General features: G+C 41.3%; 1 protein-coding gene across 6 annotated transcripts in view; it reads left to right on the top strand.

Moving 5' to 3' along the window:
* SK (small conductance calcium-activated potassium channel) overlaps positions 1-26,878 on the top strand; it is a 140,201-nt gene that overhangs the window by 84,651 nt on the left and 28,672 nt on the right. For all 6 annotated transcript variants that reach the window (XM_018020785.2, XM_018020784.2, XM_026811699.1 and 3 more), the window contains one exon: positions 9,747-10,157. In XM_018020785.2, coding sequence (XP_017876274.1) covers positions 9,747-10,157 — 411 coding nt within the window. The remainder of the gene's footprint in view (positions 1-9,746; positions 10,158-26,878) is intronic.

The raw sequence follows: 26,878 nt of genomic DNA, 5'->3' as shown, positions 1-26,878 counted from the left end.
GGGACTCGCACAATATGCAAGGCACAATGGCCTTTGCCGATTGTACGCCGGCAACCAGCTCGGCTGGAAAAAGTCGCCGCGCCGCAGGGCGGCGTTATGCCGGAAAAACCGCTACCCGAATAGGAGGTAATTCCTATTTCGGGCGGTGTGCGCGAGGAAAAGAGTTTCTGCGCCCACGAAACGCGAAATACGGAACGAGATTTCGTGGATTATCTCGTTTTTCGAGTTCAACGCTGTTTGTCGACGCGCCGCCGAGCAGAGCCGGGACGAAATCGGGAAACTTCGGCAACCAGTTTTGCTTGCCCTATAGCCTTGTTAATTGCGATTGACACGACGATTACGTCGACGTTAAAGTTCTCATTCATTCGCCGGTGGTATGTGAAACAATATAATAAGATTTCTTAGTTGCAACTTTTTGGAATAGCTCGTTACAGCAAGTTATCCCCGAAGTTGCTGTCAGTAGAACTTATTCGGCACCAACTTTCGAGACCCATTCGATATCGTCTCTTAATCGACACTCGCTTGTTTCTCAACACGTCTCAAAGTTACTTTTCTTTATACGTGTTCTTCGATTATACGAATCGCCAGAAAGAATTTTCTTATTCTACTCTATTGTTTGAATAAATATCTCGCCATTAGAAATAGAGATCCCAAACAAAAAATCGAATGCTCTATTCATTTAATCGTGGGAAACTTTAATGATATGCATTGCCCTGAGTATGAGTCCCTCGGGCTATGTTGAATTTAATTGACCGCGGCTAGTTATTAAGACGATTTTCCGTGTACGCGGATTACCTCGTCGCTGAATAAACTTAATTAACTCGCGGGCGACCACCAGCGATTAGCTTGCCTCTCGAAGCCGCTGTCGAATCAAGGAATTTTCATTAAAAAGAGACAACAGAGGAAACGGGCGTAGACCTTAACTAGTCAGAGCTGAACGCTATCGTTAGACACTGGAAGCGAATTGCTTGAAAAAAGTGTAAGACACGTTTCTCCGTATTTTTAATCTTATTCAGAGGTCCGTCGATGCTTTTATCTGAGTTTTCGAGAAAACGTCTTGAAACCGGTCGTATCTCGTCCCGACGGGGAAAGAAGCAACGGTATAAATTATTCAACGAAGATTCTTATCGTCGTCCACTTAAGAACGCATTATGCCACGTCATATTCAGTCCGTGGTAGAAGAAAAACGGACCATTAGGAGCGTGAATCGTGGAAAATGTCTGCGTTGAGAAACGGCGTCCTTATTCATCGCCACCGATTTTTTTCTCGATCGGATGGTAACAATAACGTTCCCGCGTCTAACTAAAGAGCAACATTAAAAGGCGAATGAGAAATAAAAAATGGAAGACAATCCATCTCACTCTCATCCAATAAAACGAGCGCCTCGTCTCCTGTTTCTAAAAAAGGATTTAAAAGCTTTTAAGTAACGGATTCCCAGGCCAAAACGAAGTGTCCATAAACCGCAAACGGAAAGAAGCATTTCGCGAAACGCGAATGTGATTCGCGGTTGCGGCCGCGGTTTTCCGCGGTTCCAACCGCAGTCTTCCGGGCAGCGACGAGAACACATCGAATCGCGAGCTTCCGTAAGAAGGACTGCCGGCATAGCTGATAAAGCTGGCTCAATGATTGCTTCGTGCTAAGCAACGAAATCCAGCGGTGATTTCGCATCGGTGACCCAAATTACAAAACGGAGAAGGGAAAAAGGAAAATGTGACTCAGCTCGGTTCCTTCATTTCGATTTCTGTTTTCTATTGGTGTTCGTTTTTCATGAAGTTTTTGGCTTACTTAGACCACTTTGCTTCCACAGTAGTATAACTCCGTAATAAGTCAAACGTATGATTATATTTGATTAAATTTAAACATTTAGCAAAATATATGAAATTGTTTACAGAGTCCATGGTATGAAATAATATAATTCGATGAAAGTACAAAATGAATAAACATAAATAGCATTATGGTATCAAAATTCGCTCGATTTTTCGTCACGGGACATATTATATTTACTCGTTAGGTATAGATATTAATTCTGTTCCAATTACGTATTTTAATTAATTAAATTTTCGTTTGCAGTTCGTATCTGCCGGAAAATCTCTTTCTCCTTCGTTCATTGTTATAATTACTTTTTAATTGCCGCCGGGTAGTTTGAATAAAAAATATGTGTTTATCGTAACGAGCGTTAATGGTCGGTGGGAAACAAGGACGCTCCGTTTTCACATTGGTAACGGCAAATTACTCGGATCTATTGGTCGTCGATTTTCCACTTACGGAAGTATTTAGGTTAAACTGAGGGTAATTTAAACGTCGCGTGGCTAATTGAAAGCGATAGACTGAGTGAAAATACGAGCAAAAAGCAGCGCATTTTCCGGTTGAGAAATCGAAACCTCCAATCGAGATTACTAACTGGTAATTACTGTCTGCACTGTTTTGCGCGCGTTTACATTCGGAGAACGTCATCGTGTCAGAAAAGCGAAGACAATCGGCATCTAACTGTACGCATAATAAAATGCGAACGAGTTCGGTTAATAAACGATCTATCTGAGTAAGAAAGTCAAACAAATTAAGGATGTATTGGCTATATAGTCAATCCCAAAAGTTTATGTACTTTAGAAAAACGCATTTCCTATAATTAAAGAGAAATCAGTCGTCGGAAGAATAATGCTAATAATAAATAGCTACGTGCTAAAAAGTATAGAAGGAAATATCCAATTAAGTATTGACGATGACGAAAAATTTTTTTTTTTTAAATTTCGAAAAATGCTTCAAATAGAAGTTGTTTCTCTTCTAATTTCGATATTTAACGAGTTACGTATGATTATTAGCAATGTTCTTCCGACGTCTGATTTCTTTTTAAAAAATGAGTTTCTAAAGTGCATACACTTTTGGGATTGATTTTATAGCCAATACATCCTTAAGTCGATGCCTGTCTCTGTACGATACCAGGGATAGAAAATAATAGCTCTTTTCATGATAAGCGGAGAAGTTAATAAGCTGAAAAGGAGCGACAATATTCGGAAATCTCCCTATCCTAAAAGGCTGTCAAAATTCAATGAACGGGAACCGCTCCGAGTTAAAATGCAAAGAGGCCACCGGGTTATAGAATATATACATAAAATTAGACAGAGATCTCTTAATCCTTCGTGGAAGATAGCGAATCCTTGCGAGATCCTTTCGTCTATTGAACGAGTCGCCCGACCCTGAAGATCGAGGCGGAATTTCGATAAAAAAAATTTTACGGCTCCACTAAAATTGAAATCTCTTCGCTAACTGAAATAAATTAGTATTTTCAATTGAGTGATACTGTTTATCTCTAATTTTATGTCAACTGTGTTATCCAGTACTGAACAAAATTATATGTTTTATTCGATTTACTATCATTTGCATTTCGATGTTTAATTTTTATTGAAGATACGCATACATAATTTTACCACCAGTTTTTGAAATCGTGTTCCAGTATGATAATTACAATCCTAAGATATAGAGAACTTAAAATACATATGGAAATTGTGCTTCTTCATTTCAATTCAGGTCTGATTAACCCCAGGAATGATTATAGTAACGGTTATGACTTGGAAGGGTGCACGAGGTTAAATTTACTGTTAACACCCATGAAATTTCTGAGTAGGTAGAGAAAATACGGTAATGGCTAAATTAGATTGCCACCGCAATCCTTACGCTAGGCGATACAATTAAATTTACCATAATCACGCTAGTATTAATTCATTTACAAAAGCTTCCCGATGTAATTAATTCTAAAATTCCCAAGAATAAATCATGCGTTGTAACCGAATTTCCACACTTTATAAATCAACGCGTGATAAATCGACTTTTCGCAACAGTGATACCTGCCATAAATTCTATTCTATCCCTATTATCTTTCTGGATAGTCCGTGAAATGGTGAAGAATTCGAGTTAAAACCCAAGGTTGAAAATTCGATGGAAACCACTTCTCGAGGCCAGGTTTCCGCTACGGTACCCTCGGGGAACCACGCGAAATGCCTAATTAATGAAATTCAACGAACCGCGAAACGATTTAATCCGTTGAGTCCCCCAAATATGTGTCGTGGAAACGATAAAACGATATCGCGTTTCGTGCCATACTAATTTCCATGTTTGACTTAGGCATTCCATTGACAATTTGATGCCAGTACAGACATATTAGCAATTGAAAATTCTACGAAATTCTCCAAACACCTACGCTTTCTACTATCAAAGAAAGAGGTGATTACTCTCGATTTTAAATGCCCACCCTTAGGATTGATCATTCGGTCAAGAATCATGAAATAAAAATACCAACATTTGTTTCCATTCATTTATTAATCAGAATTAGAAATTTTTAGCATGCAGTTCAAGCTTGGTTCGTGAAATTACTTTAAAAGCTGACGAACGAATCCGTGATTCTACAGGCAGACAGTCGAGCGATAAATTGGTCATTAAATGAAATACTATCGGTCGTGAACCGAATTCCTAAATAACAAGTAAACGTAAACCCAAGAGGAAAGCTCGGGGAGATTTCGTCGCAGAGAATCGAGATTTAGAAAAGCGATTAAATTTAATATATATCGTTCCTCGGCGACGACGTTTCATCGCTGGAGTTACAGTGTTCCTCTCTCATTCTCCCTTGCGCTGTTCGTGCACCCTGCTCGTTTATTGCCTACATGCGCTTGAAACTGGAACAGAAATTTCGGTCATGGTAGTTCAACTACAAAAGTTCCATACGTCTCGATAAATGGCTGACATATTTGTATCCTCGATTGACTTATAATATTGTTTCCGCGCTAAATTTATGAGCCTCGTTCTTTTATTCCGAAGAATATAATGCGTTTGATGACTCTCGTTTGCCTTGCTCTCGTTGCTTTGCATCGATCAAGTTACTCAATGTGAATTCGCTTTAATTAAATTACATTCAAGAGTTTGAACCTTTATCAGTCAACAAGAAATAAACAATTGGTCGACGCGGAGTTTATCCTGGTTTTAAAAAATAATAAATGGAGCATTAACAATGAATTAATTGCGGATATCGTAAACAAGCTGAGGTTCGCTCGAGTAACATTTAGAAGCGTCGCGAACGAAATTTTCGGCAAATATTTGAGGACCAATATTGGATCGATGGAGGCGTGATCAATTATTCGAGAAACGTTCAATCGATCGCCACCAGCTGCGATTTCGCGTTTACTCCAAATACGGGCGGCTATGATCTCCAGAAAAGTTTAACGGTGTACAAACTTCCATTATATTATAACATTAGGAACAGATTGAACCGCGCGAAACAGGGAAGCAATGAATAATCGTAGGAAGTAGTGCAAGTGGCGAGCAAGCAGTTTCGATTTTCTCGCGAAACTCTTGCACCGAAACTCCATATTTACTCGCGCGGTGGGTCCCACAGTCGTGGGAAACTTGGCAGAGCACAATGATGTCGCGGTTACTTGCAAGCCGGGATACTCAAAATTCTACAAAACTTGCCGAGTCCGCCTCCGGCGATACAATCTGACTCCTTTCAAATCACCGGACGCATTAAATATTGTGACCAAATCTCGGCGGCATTCAATCTATCTCAATTCTGTAATACCTTTCAAGTCCAGTATCAGTTTTACCATTGGTCGTCGTGGATTTCAAGTAGCCGATGGCTGAGAATCATCGGAACTGGGTAAAAGTTTACCAGTACGAACGACTTTCAAATTACTTTAATTAAACAAGATTTAGATTAAGGGAAGAACTGGGGTCGGTATCCATGACTACGGTGCCTCCGCGTTCTGTTTTCTATCCTTCACCAATAACTCGACTCCGTCGAGAAAGTCGTAAGAAAAGGACGTCGGATCGTTTTATCTCGTATCTCGTAATCGACCGTATGTGCTTAATTATCTCGATGGCAACGAACGTGTCCCGTAGGATAAGAGCAGATTTTCGTTGATTCGCTATTGAGGACAACAAACAACAAGTGATGAATATATCGCGTTATTTTCCATTCCAATTTGCATTGCAATGACTTCCGAATTTAAGCCTAGCTCGAGGGTTGCTCGAGTTTTGCACGTTCGGGGATTCCGATGTGTTTTACTGGCGTTAATATTATCGTCGAGGCAACGCGTACGCTCCCATAAACACGATAAACAATTCCATTTTAGGAGCGAATGTCTGTTCGCGTTGCGTTCCGCCACGTTTCAGGAGTGTTTTTCTGTGTACTGCGAAAGGGTTCTCGTTCCGGCTATCTCGGAGACGGGAAAGCTCACAGCGGTAGCAGTCGGCGCGGTTGAATTTTTTATTTTCCATTTTCTAGCTCGATAAACGTCCCAGGGAGACGGGGATTCAATTTCGTGCCGCGGGAATATTTCGTACGCCACGAGGCGAGGATTGCGCGTGGCGAAATTGTCGGTTCGGTAGGAAGCCGAGGAACTTTTGTGCATGCCGCGACGGGAAGCACGGAAATATTCGCCGCGGAATACTTGATTTAACGACCGAAAGCGGCATAATTCTTGTTACTCGTAGCTGTTTTCATTGTATGCGGATGCTTGTTTCACGGTTCGCCTTTGTCGTTTGGCAAGAACGAGGCGCGTTTACAGATTTATTGCGAATAACGATTCGTGAATACTATGAGCAACGATTAGTACAATTTCGAGGGGAAACTATAAATTCAAAAAGGAATGTCTAATGGATGATAAAACGTTGAAATACAGTCTTAGTTTTATAAGATTTTCACGCATGTTGATTACGTTCTATTCTCGCGACCTGCTTACATCAAGTCGTCGCTTGGAACCGAAAGCAAAGCTTCGTTAAAACGGGGGAAACATGGTGGAAGAAAATTTTCTGTCACTCGTCGCGATAATACCCACCTGTCGCGTGGATGTAATTTCCGGTTAAAAACGTGGCCGCATTATACGAGAACTGAGAAATTTTCATTCTTAAATCGCTCGCACGGTTTTCCGTTGTACTACCCCTGGGAAATATTTCCCCACTGACAAGATAATGAGAAACACATTAATAACGCTTAAAAAACAAATTGAAACTGTTCTCGGTTTTATGTCTCATAAAAACTGTCATACTTTTTTTACTCACTTTACGTGAACATCGCGTTCAGTGACATTTTCGTAATTTTTTTTGACAAAAATAGTATCGTCGCGGTCGAATACTCTCGCTTAGAATCGAAGAGAGGGACACCAGACGCTATTCAAATTGAATGAAGTCACAGTTCCGTGCAGCTGCAGGAGAGTCTTTTGCTCGTTAAGAGAAAAGACAGGAGGATAACGAAGCGGAGTGAAACTCTGAGCGTTTAGGTGTTCCTGATGGTTGCTACTATTACTGCGCTACTCTAGAAATGGAGATACATCACCGGGAATTAAGTTTTTAGCTGCCTCCAGCTGTACGTTTAACTCGGATTAGTCGTAGAATTAATCGCGCACACGTGAAATCGGAATTGCTAAGCGAATTTCCTGCATTATTTCAGTACTCCATTCTCTCTATGCTTTATTAAACATTTATGCCCGATCTTATGAGATTTTAATTCCTTTCCGCACATATTTTCTCAAAATCTCTCCCCTAGGATATAATTTTTTCCGTCTCTATTTAACTACCCTCGTTCATGCATCTGGGTAATTTTATGGTATTCTTTTATCTCCTTAAATTTCCCAGCCCGCTGAATAGTTTTTCTTTCTCTACGCTGTTTTTTCATCCCTCTATCATTCTTTTACAATAGATGTTATATGTATGCTCTTTTTGTTGACGGTTAAGCCCCGGATCGCGACGCGTGGTATGTTTCGCTTTTACTTTTCCTACTTTCTGTCCTGCATCCCGTATTTTTTATTCACGACTATCGTATCCATCCGGAACAGTGTTACACGGTGACCTCGGGGGACTTGAAATTTATTTTTTATTCAACGTTCCTTAAGCCTACAGGCATCAGTACACCTCGTACTCGTAAAGACTAACTGTATTATCTCGAACAGTAGCTTAGAATACAGTCGAACATAATTTAACAGCTATAAAAGTACTGAAAATACTATCCGTTAAGGAAGAGGAAAAAGTACTCTAAGTAACTTCCCTTTTTCCTCTCGACGCACGACGCTCACATATGCACTAACAATATGTATTCTGCGCCCCGAGCAATTCATACTTGTAAAAATCCGTTCCTATTCTTCTCCTTCGATTTATTTTCGTACAATACACCCTCGCGTTTTTTTATCTTTGCGCTCTCGTTGTACATTTCCCCGCCGTGATTCTATATCCGTACACCACGGCGACGCGTTGTGCTACGTCCGGTCGTATTGCTATTTCCTCCGTTTTCGGCTCGCAGCGAAACTCGTCTACCTTGCGGCCCACCCCTTTCAGACTTCCGTCAAGATTGAAAGCAAAGAATGCGCAAGTATGAGCCACAGAACGCAGATGAGTCCATCGTTCCGAGCGAACTTGATCTTGATCTTAAATGAATAAACTACCGGTTCCCGTTCGCTGTCAACCTTTACTACCGTTTCGCCTATGATTATCTCACATGCACGAGCGATATTCTGACGATGCAATTTAAACCTCTTTGTTGCTCGGTTTCTGTCGTCTTCAGCCCTGTGAACATGAACGCGTTTCAGGCTTCGTTATTGGTCGCGCCGAAAGCTCCTTTGTACCGCGTGCCACTGTCGCGCGCTACCGATAATTTACGAGCCACAACCAGTTTTCGCCTGAGCTACGCCTAATCACTCTCTTTTTTCCACGTCATACTGTAATAGGCATCGAATGGAAAAATTCATTTTATAATATCGCCGTGTGCAAACACTAGATATTTTTCGACGAAATAGTCAGATTAATTTATGCAACTGAGGTGTGAAAGGGTAATGGACAGTGAGATATTCCAGACATAGGTTGATCACCTTTTCCGGTATTTTAACCGTCCTACGTTCCAACAGAATGACTTTACGGAGAGAAAATTGGTCCAATTAACGCGAATGTCACGCATAATAATTAGTAACCATGTGACACGGCATTGTATCAGTCTTTGCAACTCATCACGTTGCGAAATTTCATATCACATTTACAATTCTGTACCTACATGCATTTCCTTGTTCAGTGAATCATAGTACAGTGTGCGCGTGTACGGTACATTACGTTCTTGAATTTTAGTTACCAGTTTAACCGCGCTGTCAGTCGTAAGAACTTGTTTCCTGTCCGAGTCATTGACTTTTGTTCCGGATTCCGTTTTAGCATTTTAGCAACGACGAGCAGAAGACGCGATCGATCGCCGCCAATCGAGATTCCGACGACGCCGATCGCGTCTCCTTGACCGGATTTCCCAGCGAGAAACGCACCCGCGTACGTATTCCGCATTTCGTACAATACCAGGAAGTCTCTTATGTGAAACACTTCCTCGCCGAGAAGTTACCTCTTCTATTTTGTCTAAGCAAGTGGGAACGCTGCGCGTGAAACGAGCGACGCCTTTGGCGCTTTCATCGCGTTTCATTTCCACGTTTTTCTGCCTCCGCGTTCGTTCCTCGTTAAGCGCGAAAATGGAAAACGACGGTTTCCGTTTCATTCGACAGAGAACACGTTAACACGCTCTTTTGACATTTTACTTTGAAGTTCTGATAGAAAAAAAAAAGCCTAATAATAGTACGCGTAGCACATAATGGTCCAACGCTTTGCCGAATGATATTCCCAGGTAATGTGAGAAAGGCTTCTTCTATCTAAATACGAGAACGCGCTAATGCTATAGCTATGATTCGGTCAGTTATCGTAGACTGTTGACTGACAGAGCACGATGACTGTTGTTCCAGCTACGGAAGCCAGTGTCGACACTCTCGATCCCGGGAGCGATGAAGAACAGCGGCGGTGTGGCCGGTGGGGGTAGCGTGGGTGGCGGGGGCGTGGGTGGCGGTGCTGGCGGCTGCGGCAGCGGGGGTGCCACCGGAACCGGCGAGGAAGCCGCTATAGCCCTGGTCGGCATGCACTCGGAGTACCCTAGGTACGTCGACGACCGGGTCCTTGCGGGCCAGGTAAAGGGCCCGTCCGGGAGCATCGGACCTGGCTCGAAGCACAAACCGAACGTCGGATACCGGCTCGGCAGACGGAAGGCCCTGTTCGAGAAGCGGAAACGCATCAGCGACTACGCGCTCGTCATGGGCATGTTCGGCATCATCGTGATGGTCATCGAGAACGAACTGTCCAGTGCCGGTGTCTACACCAAGGTGAGTCAGGATGGTGATACACCGTACGAGACAAAAGTTTCGATATTCGTATTAAATTCGGTCTTTTCTGTAGGATTTTATAAATACTTTCAGTTTTTGCGTTAATCACTGATGCATCTTGCTAATACTTTTCATTCAGATAAATCTGTCTGGTTAAGTGACCGTCTGCAAGCTGACGCGGTTTCTTATGCAAATCCTTGACGAAACTTTCTTAAGTCGAACAGCTTTCGCGCCGAAATTAATTTGGTTCGACGCATTATAAACTATAGTTTCAACGACTTAATTGCGAGCAGTTTAATGGCATTACCATTTTCTTACGCGTTTTCCAAGGTACCTCCTCGACGGCAAATTATTTCATGGATCATGGTTACGCGAGTTAACGAGCATTGTCATAATCGTGAAATCGTATTATAAGAATTTATACTTGGTTGCGCATAACGTGACCAACTGTCTACGTAATGCAAAAAAATGTAACTGAGTCACAGGCGGAGACGGTGTGAGTTGTATGTTAATGGAACTCTGGCCGATGTAGTTTCTATGATAATTTTAGATCAATGGGGCATATCAAGATGCATAAGCAGAGGAGTATTAGAGATAGAATTCCGCGGGTCTCCTCCGTTTATCGCGTCGGGCGCGATAATATCGCATTATCTCGGTCATCGAATAAGCAAGTTTACAAGAGGCGAACATCCCTAAAAGGGAAAGTTAAGACGTAATTAATTCTTTTCCTAAGACCCGGAACATCCTCGTCGAAGTAATGCCTTCGATAACGATAATGATAAGTACGTATTTTATCGAAGAAAAAGAAAGTTCTTTTCACGCGCGAACTGCAATCATTATTTTAATCGGTAACAATGAAGACTCCTCTTTTATCGAGCTCGTCTTTAAATCGCTTCGAAGCTCGCCGTTCGACCATTAATTCGAACAGTTCTCGCCGTTCAATTAACCCGTACTTCACCCGCCATCATCGGGTGAAATCAATCGGGCTGAATGTGTCTCCTCTCCTTTGAAAGCTCGCGTCTAACGGCGAAGGGAATAAAGTTGCCTGTTTCCCGCAATTAAGTGGCAAGCTGATACGGAAATTAACCGTCACGCGCGATCATCGGCAAACAATTCTAGAGAGACTGTCCTCTCCCGTTTCTATTGCGAAATTAACGCTTGAAACCTTTCAATCGATTCACCGACACTTAACACGGCATCAGATTTAAGTACGGATATTGTGCCATTTCATTCTTGAAACGATTAAAATAATTAACATTTTGTTAAAAAATATGTTGTAACATTTATTCGTTTCAATTGACAAAATTAATTTGATCAAACATTAACGTACCGGTTTTGTCGATAAAAAGACATTAAAAGATATGGACTTGATTCGATCACGTGTTCGATCATGATTTTATTTATCCACTCGCTCGTTTCTTCCCATCAATCTTCTTCGTCAAAGGAGACCTTCGTAATAAAATCACCGGCCAAACCACTCCGTGTACCTCTCTAATCATCATAGGTGCCTTCGAATGAGATTAGATCTGGCGTGAGTTAAGGGGCGGCGCAGTCGACGACTGAATTACGTTGTTGACCGTGGCAATTTCTCTTGTGTGCCAGTGCCAAGAACCAGCGAATAGATTAACAATATTGGTACGTGGAGAGAAATATCCTGGTATGCTCGTGAAAGAAGGCCAGAGGGGATGCATTCGATTGCTCTCTTTCCTTCCGCCGGGATTCTGGGCCAAATCATACATACGTTTCAAGGGGAAGCTTGATCGACGTTCATCCTTTGTACGGGGTGTTTCATAAATTGTGATCTTATCGCTGAAGGAATGTATAAAATTTTTTAGTTGATTCAATAATTTGATTTTCGACTTCTCAATCAGGATTAAACGTTTATAATTCGTCGATCGATTCCTTTCGTTGATCACGCGTATACACGTTTTTATACTGTGCTACTTTTTGACGAAGACGTAGGATCGTTTCAACATGTTAAGTTCAGAACTACATTTATTTCCGCGAAAGGGTGGCGGTGTCATAAATGCATTTGCATTTCAACTAGCGCGTTCGAATCCAGTATGAAACTGAACACAAAGAACGGCGATGCATCATCCTTCTTTGTCAGAAAGATTGTGCTGTCGTGTCGTAGCATTGTGCCGCGGAAGTTCGACTACCATTCATCGTTGTTAGCCGATGCTCCGCGAAGGTTTTTCCCGGAACGTAAACTGAAATCGCGATCTCCTGCAGATTCCGCGTATCACGTGCCACTGCGAAGAATAAGTTACGAACAAGAAATACGGAAATGAATCGTACGGTCTTTGAAAAACAAGCGAAGGTGCGCCGTTTCTTTTATTTTCTTCTTTGCCGAAAGCGATGCATTTAATTTCCGTGGAGAATTCAGTTCTTCCAGGGGCTTAAGCTCCTAAATGAAAAGAAATTAAAGCCTCAAGCACATAATCTCATCGACGTTCTTCAAACCTCGGGACTCGTTCGAACCCGTAATTCGTTTAACACCGTCATAATTATGACAAGTAGCTAATGTTGTTAGGAAGCATGGTTCGTCGGTCGTTCAGTCGTTCCAGAGGAAGCCTCGCGAAACTCGAATACATCACAATGTCATAATCTCGTGTTTCATTCTTATAACTACGCTCTTTAATTAAAAAGTGAAAACATCTTTTCACCGTCGTTGCAGTAACGAAAGAAGATGCGGCAAACGAATTAAAAAAAATGTTAGAAACGTCAGGTGCAAACTAATTGGTACGAAGTAATCCAAGGTACACTTGAACCTGGGCGCACTCTCGCGCGTTTTTCGCGATAACCGTACACACGCTACGGAACAAACGCGGGAACGCTTGCCAATTAACAAAGTTAAACAAACCCAAACATCTCGCAAAGCAAAGATTAATGTTTCACGCTGTTTAAACTCAAGCTCAGAGCCCTTCACACTGTTCGCGTTACTCACGCCATTACTAGTCTGCACAAAGAGTGGTAGATAATTTAAAATTTGAATCCCAACAGTAAGAGCTCTTGCCAGTTGAAGATATTCTTTGATGAAAAATTGACTTCTTCTTTTCTGTTTCATTTAGATAGACGTAATTCTGGTTATGAAATAAATCTCGTGCTCTGTAATCTCACAGCATAGAGGCAATTCATGGATTGATGATATTGAGTTATGAGACACGCCTGTGCAAACGCTCGCGATACGACACGGCTTGTTCGTTTGTTCTAGATAGAAGCTGCTTAGACGGTGGCGTCCCATTTCTTGGCAACCGGCTTCGACAAAATGAACCGAAGTCAATATTCCACCGTGATAAATCCCAGGTGCCTCGCCTGTTTATATCATGTTGAACTACGCCGTTATGGTTAGGAGATGCCATAAATTCGCCGAGCAAGGGGGTGCATTTTCGTTTCTAGAATAAGCAGCTTCTCCATTCAGATTCATCGATATTATTTAAAAATGTCTTATAAATCTTCTTTAGAATTTTTATACGAAGTTACTATCTCGAAGTATTAATTTTAAAGCGTAATAATCTTCTTAGAAAAGTCATGTGCAGTTAGGAAAAATCTCTGTATAATTAAATAATGGTGTAGATCTTTTGTGAAAAGTTCGGAGAACAAAATTTTCTTTTTTCTCAAAATTTTGAGAAATGCTTCAAAGAAAAATTGTAGGTACTACTATTACCTGTAAGAAAGATCGTATATAATTTTCTTCTATCTCAAATACTTCAGGTACAATCGATTAATTATTTCGTCCATTGTCAAATAAATACTTCCTAACGAGTGGAGTTAGAAGAAAATTGCATAGGACCTGTTTTGTATCTGCCAACTATATGTAGGAAATTCAGTTTCATGGCGGAAAGTTCACAGTGGCGTATATTATTACACGAGATTCCAGAGATAACCGCGAGTAGATCGGTGGTGGGTAGCCGGGCAGACGGGCACACGCGGCGCGCGTATCACTGGCCGCCTGCCAATGTCGAACTCAGGCCGAGGGACGGGGGTAGATTTAAGTAACTAGTTCATGTTCGTTGGCGTATACTCCCCTGGAAGCCTTCTCTCTTCTGGCGCCAGGATCGTAGCTCGCTGTCTTGCCTAGACGTTTTTCTATTAATTTCCACGCGATTTTTCAGCCCGGGGGCGATGCAACTTTTACGAGCACAACAGTTCACTACGTTCCCCTTGTCGTGATAAAAGGAACCCGTTGCTTGTTTGTCCAATGTACCATCGTAATTCTGCGATCTTTATACTTATGTACGGTATTTCATTCTGTTACGCTTCTTCCTGTCTGCACGAGACGTAAAGGATTCGATTAAATTGCTAAAGTTTTCGGTGAAGGGTTGAGAAAAGATTTTATCTCTTGCTCGCTCGCGTGAAAATTGAAAACGTTCCAATTAATTTTTGGATAGAATTTTTTTCATAAGTAACCATTGTAGCTCGTCGATCAAAAATAGTTAGTCCAAGCCTGTCGGTGTTCCGTGGCTGCGGAAATGTGTGAGTGACTGAGTTTCAAAGACGGCCTCGGTTTCCTCTGTCGCGGCGTGTCTCCGTAAAATTCAATCAAGACCGCAAAGCGTGGGCCCGCGAAGTAACCGGAATGCATTAGCTTTGATCCTGAATTCAGGACGCGTCCTGCTGGAGATATCTGCCACGTATCTAACGTTAGACGTGACCAAACAACTACATAAGATGCTAATGTCGAATTTCGATCTCCAGAGGACTAATCCTTTGTTTATGGCAATCCTCTGTGGATTGCATCGACGTCGTTGTTAATTATAGTTGATTGACAATGCCGTGGAATTAATAGAACAGATCTTCCTGTTACGAGGTCAAAGTGTGTTTCATCATGTGAGTGGTAATAAGACAGACGACGTGATATGAATGGCATAGTATTTCCCACTACGTCGTAGCTACTGATTGCCTATTATACCTCACCGGTACGTGTACCAATATACTACAGCTAATGGACAGATAATAGGAACAATATACAGGAATCGGATTCGTCTCTATTTATTAGAAAAGGAAACAATTTTAATGGAAATAATTTTTTTACATCGAATGGAATGAATAAAATTAAAAATCACTGCGCGTTCTCCATTTGGATAATAACGAAAGATTTCCGTGGGCCGAAATGGGCAGCGAATTTTCACTCGATGGAGTCGCAAAAAGGTAGTAGATAAGACGAAGGTGGTGGGTTCTATTCTTTAATCCCTATCAGAAGCTAGGGTAAAAGCACTCTGACCCATTTTTATCGCGCCTCCACCACCACCACTATCAAAGCCACGAACACGTTTGAATCTGACGATACTAATCCTTGCATAAAGTCTATATATGGTCGAGGGGCATCGCCGGGAAGTCTGGAAAAAAGTCGTGGTATCCGGGGAAAGCCTTGTATCGGCCGCAAAAGCTGCGACCGCACGACGTGAGAAACGGAATAAGAAGCCTCTCCGGCTTTTCTTTCCCTTCGTTTTCCTCTCGGGCGAGCCGTAACAAAAATAAAATGTAATAAAAGCGAAACGCGTGACTCGAGACAAGAACGAGAAAATTAAAAATATCTTTTTTTCTCTTGGAAATTTTGAACACTTTAATAACATTTTGTTTATGCGCAAGATGTGACTTGATTAATTTTGAAGTTTCTCTCCGGATTTGTGATACGATATCAAATTAGTTCGTGAATTAATCTCTTTCGGCTCGTAAAGCTCAGGACTTCATCTAGAGAACGACCGAATTTCATTCCACGAGATTCGGTTGATGTTGGAAGCAGATAACGTCGTTGAGATCGGGGTGCATCTAAATTGAAAGCAATTTCAGTTGTGCCGATCCCGGCGATATTCATAAAAATCTATAGTCTCCGGGCGAGTTCTAAAGGACCAATAAACACACAAAGGCTGAAACATTTAAATCAGCTGGCATTGCCGTTGTTGAACTTCTTTACCGTCGTTAGCGCGCGAGGCAAGAGAGTTTCGCAGGTACAATTTCCGTTTTTCGACGGTAGTTAATGTTTACTAATAAGCGGACTGAATGTTTCTAAAAGTTGGCCGAACAAAAAAGCTTTGAAATTCCGATGGAGGCCGTTCCTTGGTATATTCGACGCGATAACAAGAAACTTTAGTGGTGCTCGATATTCCCGGACAAGAAGATTAATTCGGTTTTAATCCAGCTGAACGATAATCCCTTCTGTTCGCTTGTTCTGTCCACACCTTTGAACCTCGTACCGTGAAGCATGTGGTACAAAGTAGAAAGTAATAGTTGGACCCGATAATGGATATATATTTGAGTTCTAGTTAAATCACCAGTGAACACGGTTATACAGCTCGGATTTGATCTTTGGCACTACTATAAACGAAATTGCTAATGCATAGATCAGACTAAAAATCAGTGTCGCAATTTCTCAAAGCTATTGGCATCAGAATTGCACAATCAAGTTTTATCTAAATATCGTAAACAGCAATGCATAGGAAGGATTTCCGCTGATGATAAGAAAAACTGAACGAAGGAAAAGAGAAGCGAGAAAAATAAAACGTTGGCGGAATCGAAATTCTTATTTTAGCAGGATTTCCCAAGCATGGTCGCGTTCGACCGCGATCTACCGATGATTACACCGTCTTCCGTTTTGCAATTCAAAATTGGAGGACCCGTCGACAATTTACGATTTTGGACGTCAGGCAAAGTGCGGACCGTTTTGAAACTGAGAGGATTCCCTAGCGGAAATATATTCTCATTCGAAGAATTTAGGGAGCACCAGGGTCCGATTCCGATGCAATTTCGATTCCGAGTTTCGAATCGAGCGTGACTCGTAATTTAAAGCTCGATTTCCATCGGATCTTCTTTCATTGGAAATGGATTGATATGAAACATTTTCACAAATAGAACAAGCAATCCTTACTTCTCATCCATTCTTGTCCTCTTTTTCAATTGCGTGTGTAGCATCAATTTTTAATCAATTAAAATATAATAAAGTGCCTATTCGATCAGCTATCTATTGATCTACTCATTACAATTGAATCTGAAGTACTAGAACACAACTAACGTTCCAGAATTCCATAGATAATACGTAGGTTCTATATTTAGTATGGCACAATACGAAACTGAACTTACTATTAAGTTTAACAACACAACAATGTAACACCTACCATGCACAAAACTAATGCATTGGTCTCCTTGGAATTACTACCCAATATCGAGCTCCTATTTCAACTGCGTTACACGTATTAAAGAACAATAGTGACCACGAGACTCGAAACTTGCACGGAATTACCGCATTCGGGTTTCAACAAGAAAGCTGATGCTCTCTAGTTCTGAACGAATTGGTGTGCAACGCATTGTCGCATTGCGAGTTCTCCTCGGGTCAGAATCCGAATCGTTTGTCTTTTCCTCTTGGCGAAACGGTGAAACGGTCCATGAGGGAATCGGCCGGAAACTCTTTCTTATCGCGTTCCAGTGTGCCGCTCATCGAAGAGGATTAAGTTTTACCGGTGATAAAGCTTTTTGCCGCAATAAATTCCGTCCGCGAGTCCCGCTATCGACGCGAAACTTTCTGCTGCTATTTCCGGTCGATGCAACCGCGCGGAAATCTTTCCCGTCTCCTAAGATCTTCGCTCTCCTCGTCTAGACTTTGTTCTTTAAAATAGAAAAACAGAAATGCAGGCGAAGAAACAATGAAATATCGTCTAGAATCTAGGCAATCTCTTCATCGTCCTTACAATTTCCTCGTCCTGAACTTCTTCCAAACGTCGTTATTATCGCTCACGTCTATTTTCCTTATCAACGTGTAACGAAGTTTCCACGTGCGAAATTCTTCACACGTCTTCTCTTGCCAGGAGCTCCCGTTTGCGTTCCTCGAACGCGAAGCCATCAAAGAATCAACGGTCGCTTTTTTCCTTCCAGCCAAGAGTCATGTTTTTATTTGCATACCTCATCGTTTGATGAAAAACCTTCTTTCCTATCCTTTGATACTTCCGGAATTATTGCCTGTCATTGTGACTCGAAACGAACGTTGGACGCTTTTAATAAATAAATAGTTTAAGAAAATGTATATGTTAACATAAATCGAACGGAACTGGTACATGATCTGTGGCCATCGAAATCCCGCGGGAAATCATTTAAATGAGATGGAATCGAAGCGATGCAAATATCTGATACTTCATGGCGATACTATATTATTCACTGGATATGTCCCTTAAAATGAACATCTGGTGAACAGCCTTCATTTACCTCGCACGGTGTAACCGATAATTAAGTTCTCGATAGCGTGTATGTTAATTAAAGCTTAAATTATTTCCTGGAAGAAATACGTGATTTTCGGCCACTTCATAGAATTAATTATTTTATACGCAATTAATAATAAAACTCGAAAAAGACAGTTTCCACAGAGTTTTTTAATAAAAGTTTTGTATGCAACGAAATTTTATTTCAACCAGCTTTCATCAGCCGGAAATTGAATACAAAGAACGCGCAGGTATTTTTTCCCCATTGTCAGTGAAAACCGATTTTCAAAATATCCGTGGCACGCTATTGACAGGTTGTAAATCTCGATTATTTCAAATTCTTGTTCGCTTTGTGCATTCGTTTAATGCAGAAACGTGCCTTTTAAAAGAGTAAGAATTGACTCATCGTTATACGTAATCGAATATTGTTAGGCTTTTATATTAAACGGTATACTGATTTCGAGCAGATTCGTGTATATTTGTGAAATACAAATTAACACGGAATTGATATCGCGGATGCGAGTGTAGTTTGGGAATCGCGTGGCAAACATAAATCCTGGATTCCGAAATTCCGAAATTCGGCCTCGAGTTTCCGATGGGTATAGCATTACATTTCCTGGAGCGAAACAGTTTTTTCCCCGGCGATCATACTTCACCCGATCGGCCACCGTTGTAAAAAAAAAAAAAAAAAATAAAAAAAGACCTGTCACCTTTTACAAGCTTATTTTTACCGGTGTAGGTATTGTACTTCGCTTGTTGGTACGCGAGTCGCCAGCGATACCGTGAAATGATCGATTTTTAGTTTTTGCAGGACAATGTTTCAGAATGGTCACTCGATATATTTCGAGCACCGTTCTCTAATTGCCGCGGACGTTTGATAAGTGCGAAGCGGAAGTGAGATTCAAAGCGGTCGCGAATTTTTCCGATGATGGATTGTTCGTTTAGCGACTGTAATGAAAAATGATCGAATGAAACGGGAAGTAGATATGTTCGTATGCAGTTTCAAACAAATTGTTTTACTCTATTTTTTTAAATAAATAAACCGCCTTCGTTTTTATGAAAATTGTCAGAGATGTCAGTTACACTTTTCAAGAGAAAAGAACATGTTAATTTAAGCTTATGTTAACCAATATTTCAGCTGCATTAGTTTAACTAGTGAAAAATGTGAAAATGTATGATTTCTGTCATACCGATTACGAAATGTGTCTGACTACACGCTGACTATTTCTACTTGCATGGTACCTCCTCGCAATATTTCATCTTTCCGTAACGTTAGCGAGCCAGTTACAGTCCGTCGTAAATTATTGTAGACATCATTATTAACTCAGTTACTATCCTAATAAATTTCCTAAATGTTACATCTCTGACGTGTGATAAAATTAACAATTCTACATGACATTCGCGTAGTGGAAGAATATAGCAATTTAATATCTTACAATTTTTCGATACAATTCCAAGTTATTTTATCATCGTATTATCCGACAAGGGCAGGGAGAAAATTAAATTGAGAGAAGGGATGGTAAAAATCGTAATTTCAAATTGCTGTCAAATTTCGCAACAACAATAGGGTACTCACATTCATATCGGAACAATGCGTTAAACTAATTTCCAAGGGCGTAACCGTAACCGTAACAGCGTGGAATACGGTCGGCCTCTCTTCTCCGGGTGAAACCGACATGCGCAGCAACAGATCATGCCGTCACCATAGAAACGTTGTGCGAGTCTTAAGGCTCGCAGACCCTGGAGCCCGTCGAACGGCTTTTATTTATAAACGTCGCGACACGTGTGATCCGTTATCGGACCCCGCCGATCTCTCTCGACCTCTCGCCCCCATGAATTGCAAATTTCAGTAATCTACAAATTCTACCAAAAGTTCTGCGATCCAGCTTGGGAGTTTCCTGTTCTTGAGTTTAGAAATCTCGTGTGAGTGTGCGTACGTGTAACCAAAAGTCCCGAGATATGGTTGAACAATTCGCATTAATCAATTCCCGCTCGATCCCTTAGTACAACTGTTCTCGAATCATTTCCAAACAATGGTCGGGACAATGGGAACAGGGAGATCAGGTTTAAAATTCGGAATCGACAGCTTTGTACGCACTGTGCGTCGCGGTAATTGAAAAAAATGAACTGGCGAGATTGGAGAGGTCTCGAGATAGTGTCGCGTGTATAAAACGAGGCCAGTTCCGCTATCAACGTTTTCAAACGAGGATCGGCACCGCGAATAGAATTCGATTTCGTGGATGGTATCGCGTATGGAACAATAGGCCATGGCCCGGAATCGATATCAGAGGTCGACGCGTGGAACTTTTCTCCGGAGGAGGGTGTCTCGCAGTCGTGTAAAGGATGGGCCGGGACTTTAATCAGAAGTACGAGGGGTACCGCTCGATGGACTCGGCTGTAAACAGACCGTGTAAAACACGGGCCAGAGGCAAGCTGCACCGGAATTAGGAAAGTTTCCGTATCGGAATAGGCGGCCAGGATTCGACGCGGGCTGAAAATTGGCTGCGTTCAAACTACGAGCCTGTCGTCGCGACGTGTCACGCTGTTCATAATTCCGTACAATAACATATCCATTTGTTAAATAATATTCTTTCGAGCGATATTGACCATCGAATTCGAATCACAACTGGAATAGTAACGGTCCAAAGATTTAAAGCGAACAGCGGCAACGTTTCCGAGAAGCGAATTACAATGGCGCAACGCGACTGCTTGGCAGTTCATTAAGAATATGCCACATGGCCATGTTAACAGGCCATGTTAACGAGCATTTAATTACCCGGAGACTGGTTCAATTTCGCGCCACTTCGTCTGACCGAAAGACTCTCGACGAACAAATTGCGCGAATCTAGCTTTCCTAATTTTTATTAAATCCCGACTTTCGCGTTAAATATAGGAGGGCGTTCCGATTTTCCAATTAAACCTTCCAATATATCCGGGGAATAAACATCTACGGATGATCCTCTCTTTCTCTCCTTCCCTCGAGATTGAATTAATCCAATATTTGCGTATAATTTCGTCCGGGATCGAATAAAATTCTCCTGTAGCAATATTATTTCGTTCGGTGTTAAGTATACGCGAGGTTCTCCTTGCAAATATAAGGAATATTACGTTTTCCGTGCCCGTTGGTAAATCCTTCCATTTTTATCCCATTTCTCAAAGGTGTTTCAAGATTTACTATTTATCAATACCATCCGCACCATATTTTCTCTCTTTATATTTTTCATGGATTTGAATTTTCAAACTCTCGAGCGTCACTTCTTTTGTGGTAGCATATCTAAAGCAATCTTGAATTCAAAAAGCTCATTGTGTAATCTATCTCGGTTGCAACGATACAGTAAATCTCGACGGAACGAACGCTGGGGCCATTAGGACGTAGATAATGTATCTAAACAGCGTATATACGGTTCAATTAGCAAAATCCATGAAACGGCAGCTATTTCAAGCCAGTGCAGAGCGCGAGACAGATAGAGAACGAGGGAATGGAACGAAAGATCGAGGCCAGGAAAGTTGCGAAAAATCATATTCCCCGGCACTCTTCGTCGAAACCTTTCTTCTTTTTCAACGATACTTTTTTTTATTGTTCCTTTGATGGAGCGGTAAATATTGAGGACGCTGTGAAAAGAAAAAGAGGACGAAGCCGCAGAGATTCAGGATGGAAAAATTCTTAGTCAACCCTTAAGTATAAAGTAAAATTCTCGCGACAAGCTTTTGCTTTGCGTCTTACGATGGCTGTACGGAAATTTCACGATGACGACGCGAAACCTTTGCATCAAGAAGATCAAGAATATTTATGGCAAACGATAATAAATAATTCAGATAATAACATTCCTGGCAATTAATAATGTGTTTAATACTATGCAAAGAGATTCATACATAAAATTATCTGAATTACAGATCGTGCATCGAAAATTTTACTTGTATGAAATTGCGAAACGCGATGAACAAAATTCGAGTTCGAAATTGATCGACCAGTATTTTGTATGTAATAAAAAGCCAGTTAATCGGCGCCGAGCAATTAATAACGTTTCGTTCGGTTTGCCAAGCAATCGTCTCGGAACCAATAAACGCGTTTTTCCGACCCCTTGGACCGTTTATTAAATCTAATGATGGGCCGGCCATCTCGGCGACCGAGCAACCGTGTCACCGGCAAATAATGGATAGCCGTGGTGGGAACAATAACCAATCTTGAGCCTCGTGGCCTCGTAATTCAACCTGCGAGCTGCGGAAAGAAACGAAGCGGATAAACAGCTGGAGTAAGCAGCCCGCGGCGCGAGTTCTCGCGTGCAAGGAGCGTGAAGTACGAACACGCGGGTGTGCATAAGGGTAAGGTTCTCAACTCAACTGAGAGAATGAAGATGGTAAGAGTTGGATTGACACTCAGAGAAACAAACGGCATTTAACGGCAATAAATGAGAGGGTGGTAAATATGTAAGGAAACGTGGATAGCGCAATCGTGGCACTTATGGGGTGTCACGGTTTTATGTACACAGATTGAGAAGCACTGGTACAAATATACATAGAACATAAGCGGCGCTACGGGCTACCCTTGTATTAAAACGACACTAATTTGTCTGGCGAGTTGCGCTACATGTATTCGTGAAATCCAGTTGATTAAAGTGAAAACTTCTCTTTTCTTCCACTGAGTTGAATCACTGATGCGATTCAATCTTTAATTTTGTATCGATTGGCTGGTGAAAATGTATGTGACAATTGTTGAACGCAACTGCTTTCTGTTTAATTTCCTTTATTGATTTTAACAAAGGATTTGAAATTCCATTCAATAAAAATTGCACACATACGTCTGGCCAATATCGTATCGTTGTATTACTATTGACACTCTTAGAAATAAGGTCTTTTTAAAAAAAAATTAGACCAATTTAGCAGCAATGAATTTAGAATAGCAATTTCTAAATATAGATGATGATAAAAGAACGAGTGGTGATAGTATGAAATTTAGTTCGCTACGCAGTTTTGCTGAACGCGGGGGCGAGAAATAGGATATACGAAGCGTTGGCGGATCAATTCGAGTAGGGCTGGAATCGTGGAAGCGTTGGAACGCATTATCGGCCGGACGCGCGGAATCAGGATTGATTTACGCGAGGGTTACCGTCGTCATGCCGTGGCACGGTCGCGATTAAATGTTGGTCGCCCGCTCCTGCGAATGAATCGGTACATCGCGATTAGTATCGCGAGGCCCGATGTTATCGATGTTACACGGCTGCTTCTGAGAGTTCAGATCGGAGAATATACGCGAATATAGTCGTCCATCAAGGATTTAGAGATTTGGAGCAGTTTTAGTGGTCTGCGTAAACTATTTGATACTCCCCTTTAGATTTTATACACGATCGAATCCTTAATCCGCTAGAATGGTTTCTAACTATTATCCGCATCTTCGTTCAATTTGTAATCCATTTAAAAAACGATTGACAATGAATTCCAATTTTCTCTTTCACGAATTTCATGTACCTGTCTCCTAACTTGATTAAGTAGGTCAAATATTGTACAATCTTCTATTCTCCTCGATAAATTTCATCAAAAAGTGTGTCCGTACCCTTTCGCCGACTGTCTATTTACACGAGATCCAATACGAAGAATATCTCGCCGGTACCCGATATATTTTTATCCAACAATGAAAAGCGTAGCCGCGCCGGTTAGCTCGCCGGAAAGTAATTCCCTCTGCGACGATATAATGGTCCTTTGATAAAATAAATTATCGTGCGACAAAGGCTGCGTTTTGTTAGACCTCGAATGAAATCCGCCTTCGCGGAAGGAAGTGCACCGCGGCGCGGATTTCCGCTCGTTTCGGATTAAGTTCCGCGACGTTATCGACGAGAGAAACCGAGCAGGAAGCCACTGTCGCCGTCGTTGAGGAGGTATCAGATGACAGAGATCCCAGAACGAATCATTAGTTTCGTGTAGTTCATTAGTTTGCCAGAGGAGTTTAGATACACTGTGTGCAATAAAATTTACCAGTGTGGAAAACGTAAAAGGAAAAGTTTAGAAACAAGTATTTTGATGGTGATTTCCGGTTAACCATCCGGTAATCCTTGCCTTACGTACCCGACCGTCTTCGCTCCCTCTTGATCCATTTATTTGAGTGGTTTTGACCGAAGACGCGAAGCTTTTAGCGTGATTAAAACTTTTATACTTAACTACCATAGTTACATTGAACGCACATACGGGGTAGAGTGATTCGTTCGGATATGTCTGCTAATTTTTTTTTTATTCGGCTTGAATGGCAATTTTCGGGCCGCATTACTCTTCGTTAACTGGCAATTAGGATTTGCGGATATCATTCTTACTTCCCGCACATTTTTATTGCGCTCATATAAACGCGTAGAATTAATTACGACTGAGCACGCGAGTCACAGTCAAGGTTGCGCATAATCCGAAGCTAACGAGTATTGTTAAAATGATAGGTTCGCACAGCTTGTGTGACTACGAAAAATATACTCCGTGATCGTGTACAATATTCTAGTTTCGCCAAACTGGAAGCTAATTATGGCGAGTTGGCTGGTCCCAGCGAAGTGATATCGAGTCGAGGCATTTCAGGTTCCCGTTACGTGACGGTTTAAACAGATCCGCCGCGGCGATTTCATTTTTCTTTTTTAACTCTAATTAAGTCGCACCGCGGCAGCTAGGAAATTAAGGGTCGACAGTAATAATTTAAAAAGTTTCGACCGATAAGTTATGAGAAGTTCTTTTCGCTTAGCTCGCGGTGTCTCGCAAACCAAGTATATGAGTAATTTCTCTTGAAACTTCTACTTCTTCCACGTACGCGGATCATCGATATCGAAAGAAAAATAATTAACTTCTGTTTTTCTCCTCTCGTGTATTTTACGTATTCTAACATTATATTTTTTAAATATTTTTCAACGAGACATTTTACATCTTGAAGTTAATTTCCACGCTGTCGCCATTTATAAGCCGCGTTACGTTCGGTAATCTAATTACTTGGAATAAAGCGTAGGAGAGCCTGTTTCCGTCTAATCTCGTTATTCTCTTTTTGCTTTCACAGTTTATTCGCAGAGAACGATTTGCCGCGGGCACGTGATCCAATCCAAAGGTTTATCGCCTCTTAAAGACTATCGGACCCTCACCTCCGATCGATGATTTCGATCGACGATGTGTGAGATAGTCGTGATAACGACTTCGGTCTCGTCGTCGCTCGAAGGAATTATCGGAATGACCAAGTTATCTCATTTCCCAACAAGAGTACTTCCATTAGAATCGGAAAGGAAAAATTTAATTACTAGCAAAAGTGCAGTAGCGTTCCGCTAATATTACGTAAACATTAGGCGGGTTCGCGTCGTCGGGGGACGTTAATTTACGAAGTTATGCTTATGTGGTCAATTTTGTACTCTTACGCATAACTAACTAATTAACCAGTCGGTACCATTATGAAACCCACAGAAACCTGAACTCTAGCCAGCCGAACGCTTGCGATTCAGTGAAGCCGATTAAATCAAATCAGGAACGTTGATTCATATTGAATTTGTAAGCTTTGATTACGGATCCCATGATTCTTAAACTGTTTGGTGTGACACGAAGTATTGCACACCGTCGTATCTCAAAGACTGAAAATACGAAGCTAATTTCTTTCTAATTACGATGTTCATAGACCTCCCGTGGTTTTCTGTACGGTGCGGGAGTTATATCGTTTCTTACTCGATTTAATTATAGAGAGAATACTCGGAACAAAGTGGTTTGAGTGCTTTGCGAGGGCTCTTTAATCGAGTCCCTTGTTCATTTGTCCGTTTCTAGAACTCCCCTTGATATCCTCGGATCTCTTTTACCGCGAGAGTATTTTGTATCGTTGGCCAATTTCAAAGAGGAAAATTGTTCAAATACAAATTCCAGGCAACCACGAGACTGTACATGATTCGTGAAACATGGTATGTGAAATGGTCGAAAGATGTTTGTAGTCGCAGTATAGCAAGCATCAGGGAATGAATTGTGTTTGGATAATGTAGGATTCGACTATTATTTCCTGTATCACGCTTACCCCGTGAAAAGTGGTCCGACACGGAAGGTGGACAAGCGGAAAATTAAAACAAACATCGTGAACTGGAGCGTAAAAAAAACTTGTCGACCGATTAAATAATGCAGAACCGAGTGAATCGATTATTACCTAAAAAAAATACATACATGTACGTGGTGTGATGGTAAATCACAATAGGGCATGATAAACCGAACAGATTTGTTCGGACAGCATCATGTTTCACTCACGAAGTCATGGAAAAACGGAAGATTAATTTATCATGGAATGGAACAATTTGTACAAGCACTTCGTTATAAAATATTTCCATCCACTTGTATTTTATGAAACGTATTAAAAATATTACATTTAAAATTGTAAGGACAGGTAGAAGTAAAAACAGCATAGTTATTGTAGATTATTTTACCAGGAATTAAAAATTAGTTAGCTTTTTGAGGAAAACTTATAAAGTTATTACGTTATTTTCATTTCGTTTCGTTCTCTCTGTCTTTGAAGGATTGCATTAAGGATGTATTGGCTATACAGTCAATCCC

This window comes from Ceratina calcarata, unplaced genomic scaffold (genome assembly GCF_001652005.2).
Source record: "Ceratina calcarata isolate Rehan_Ccalc_2016 unplaced genomic scaffold, ASM165200v1 scaffold235.2, whole genome shotgun sequence".
NCBI lineage: Eukaryota > Metazoa > Arthropoda > Insecta > Hymenoptera > Apidae > Ceratina > Ceratina calcarata.
This window is presented reverse-complemented; position numbering and strand designations above follow the sequence as displayed.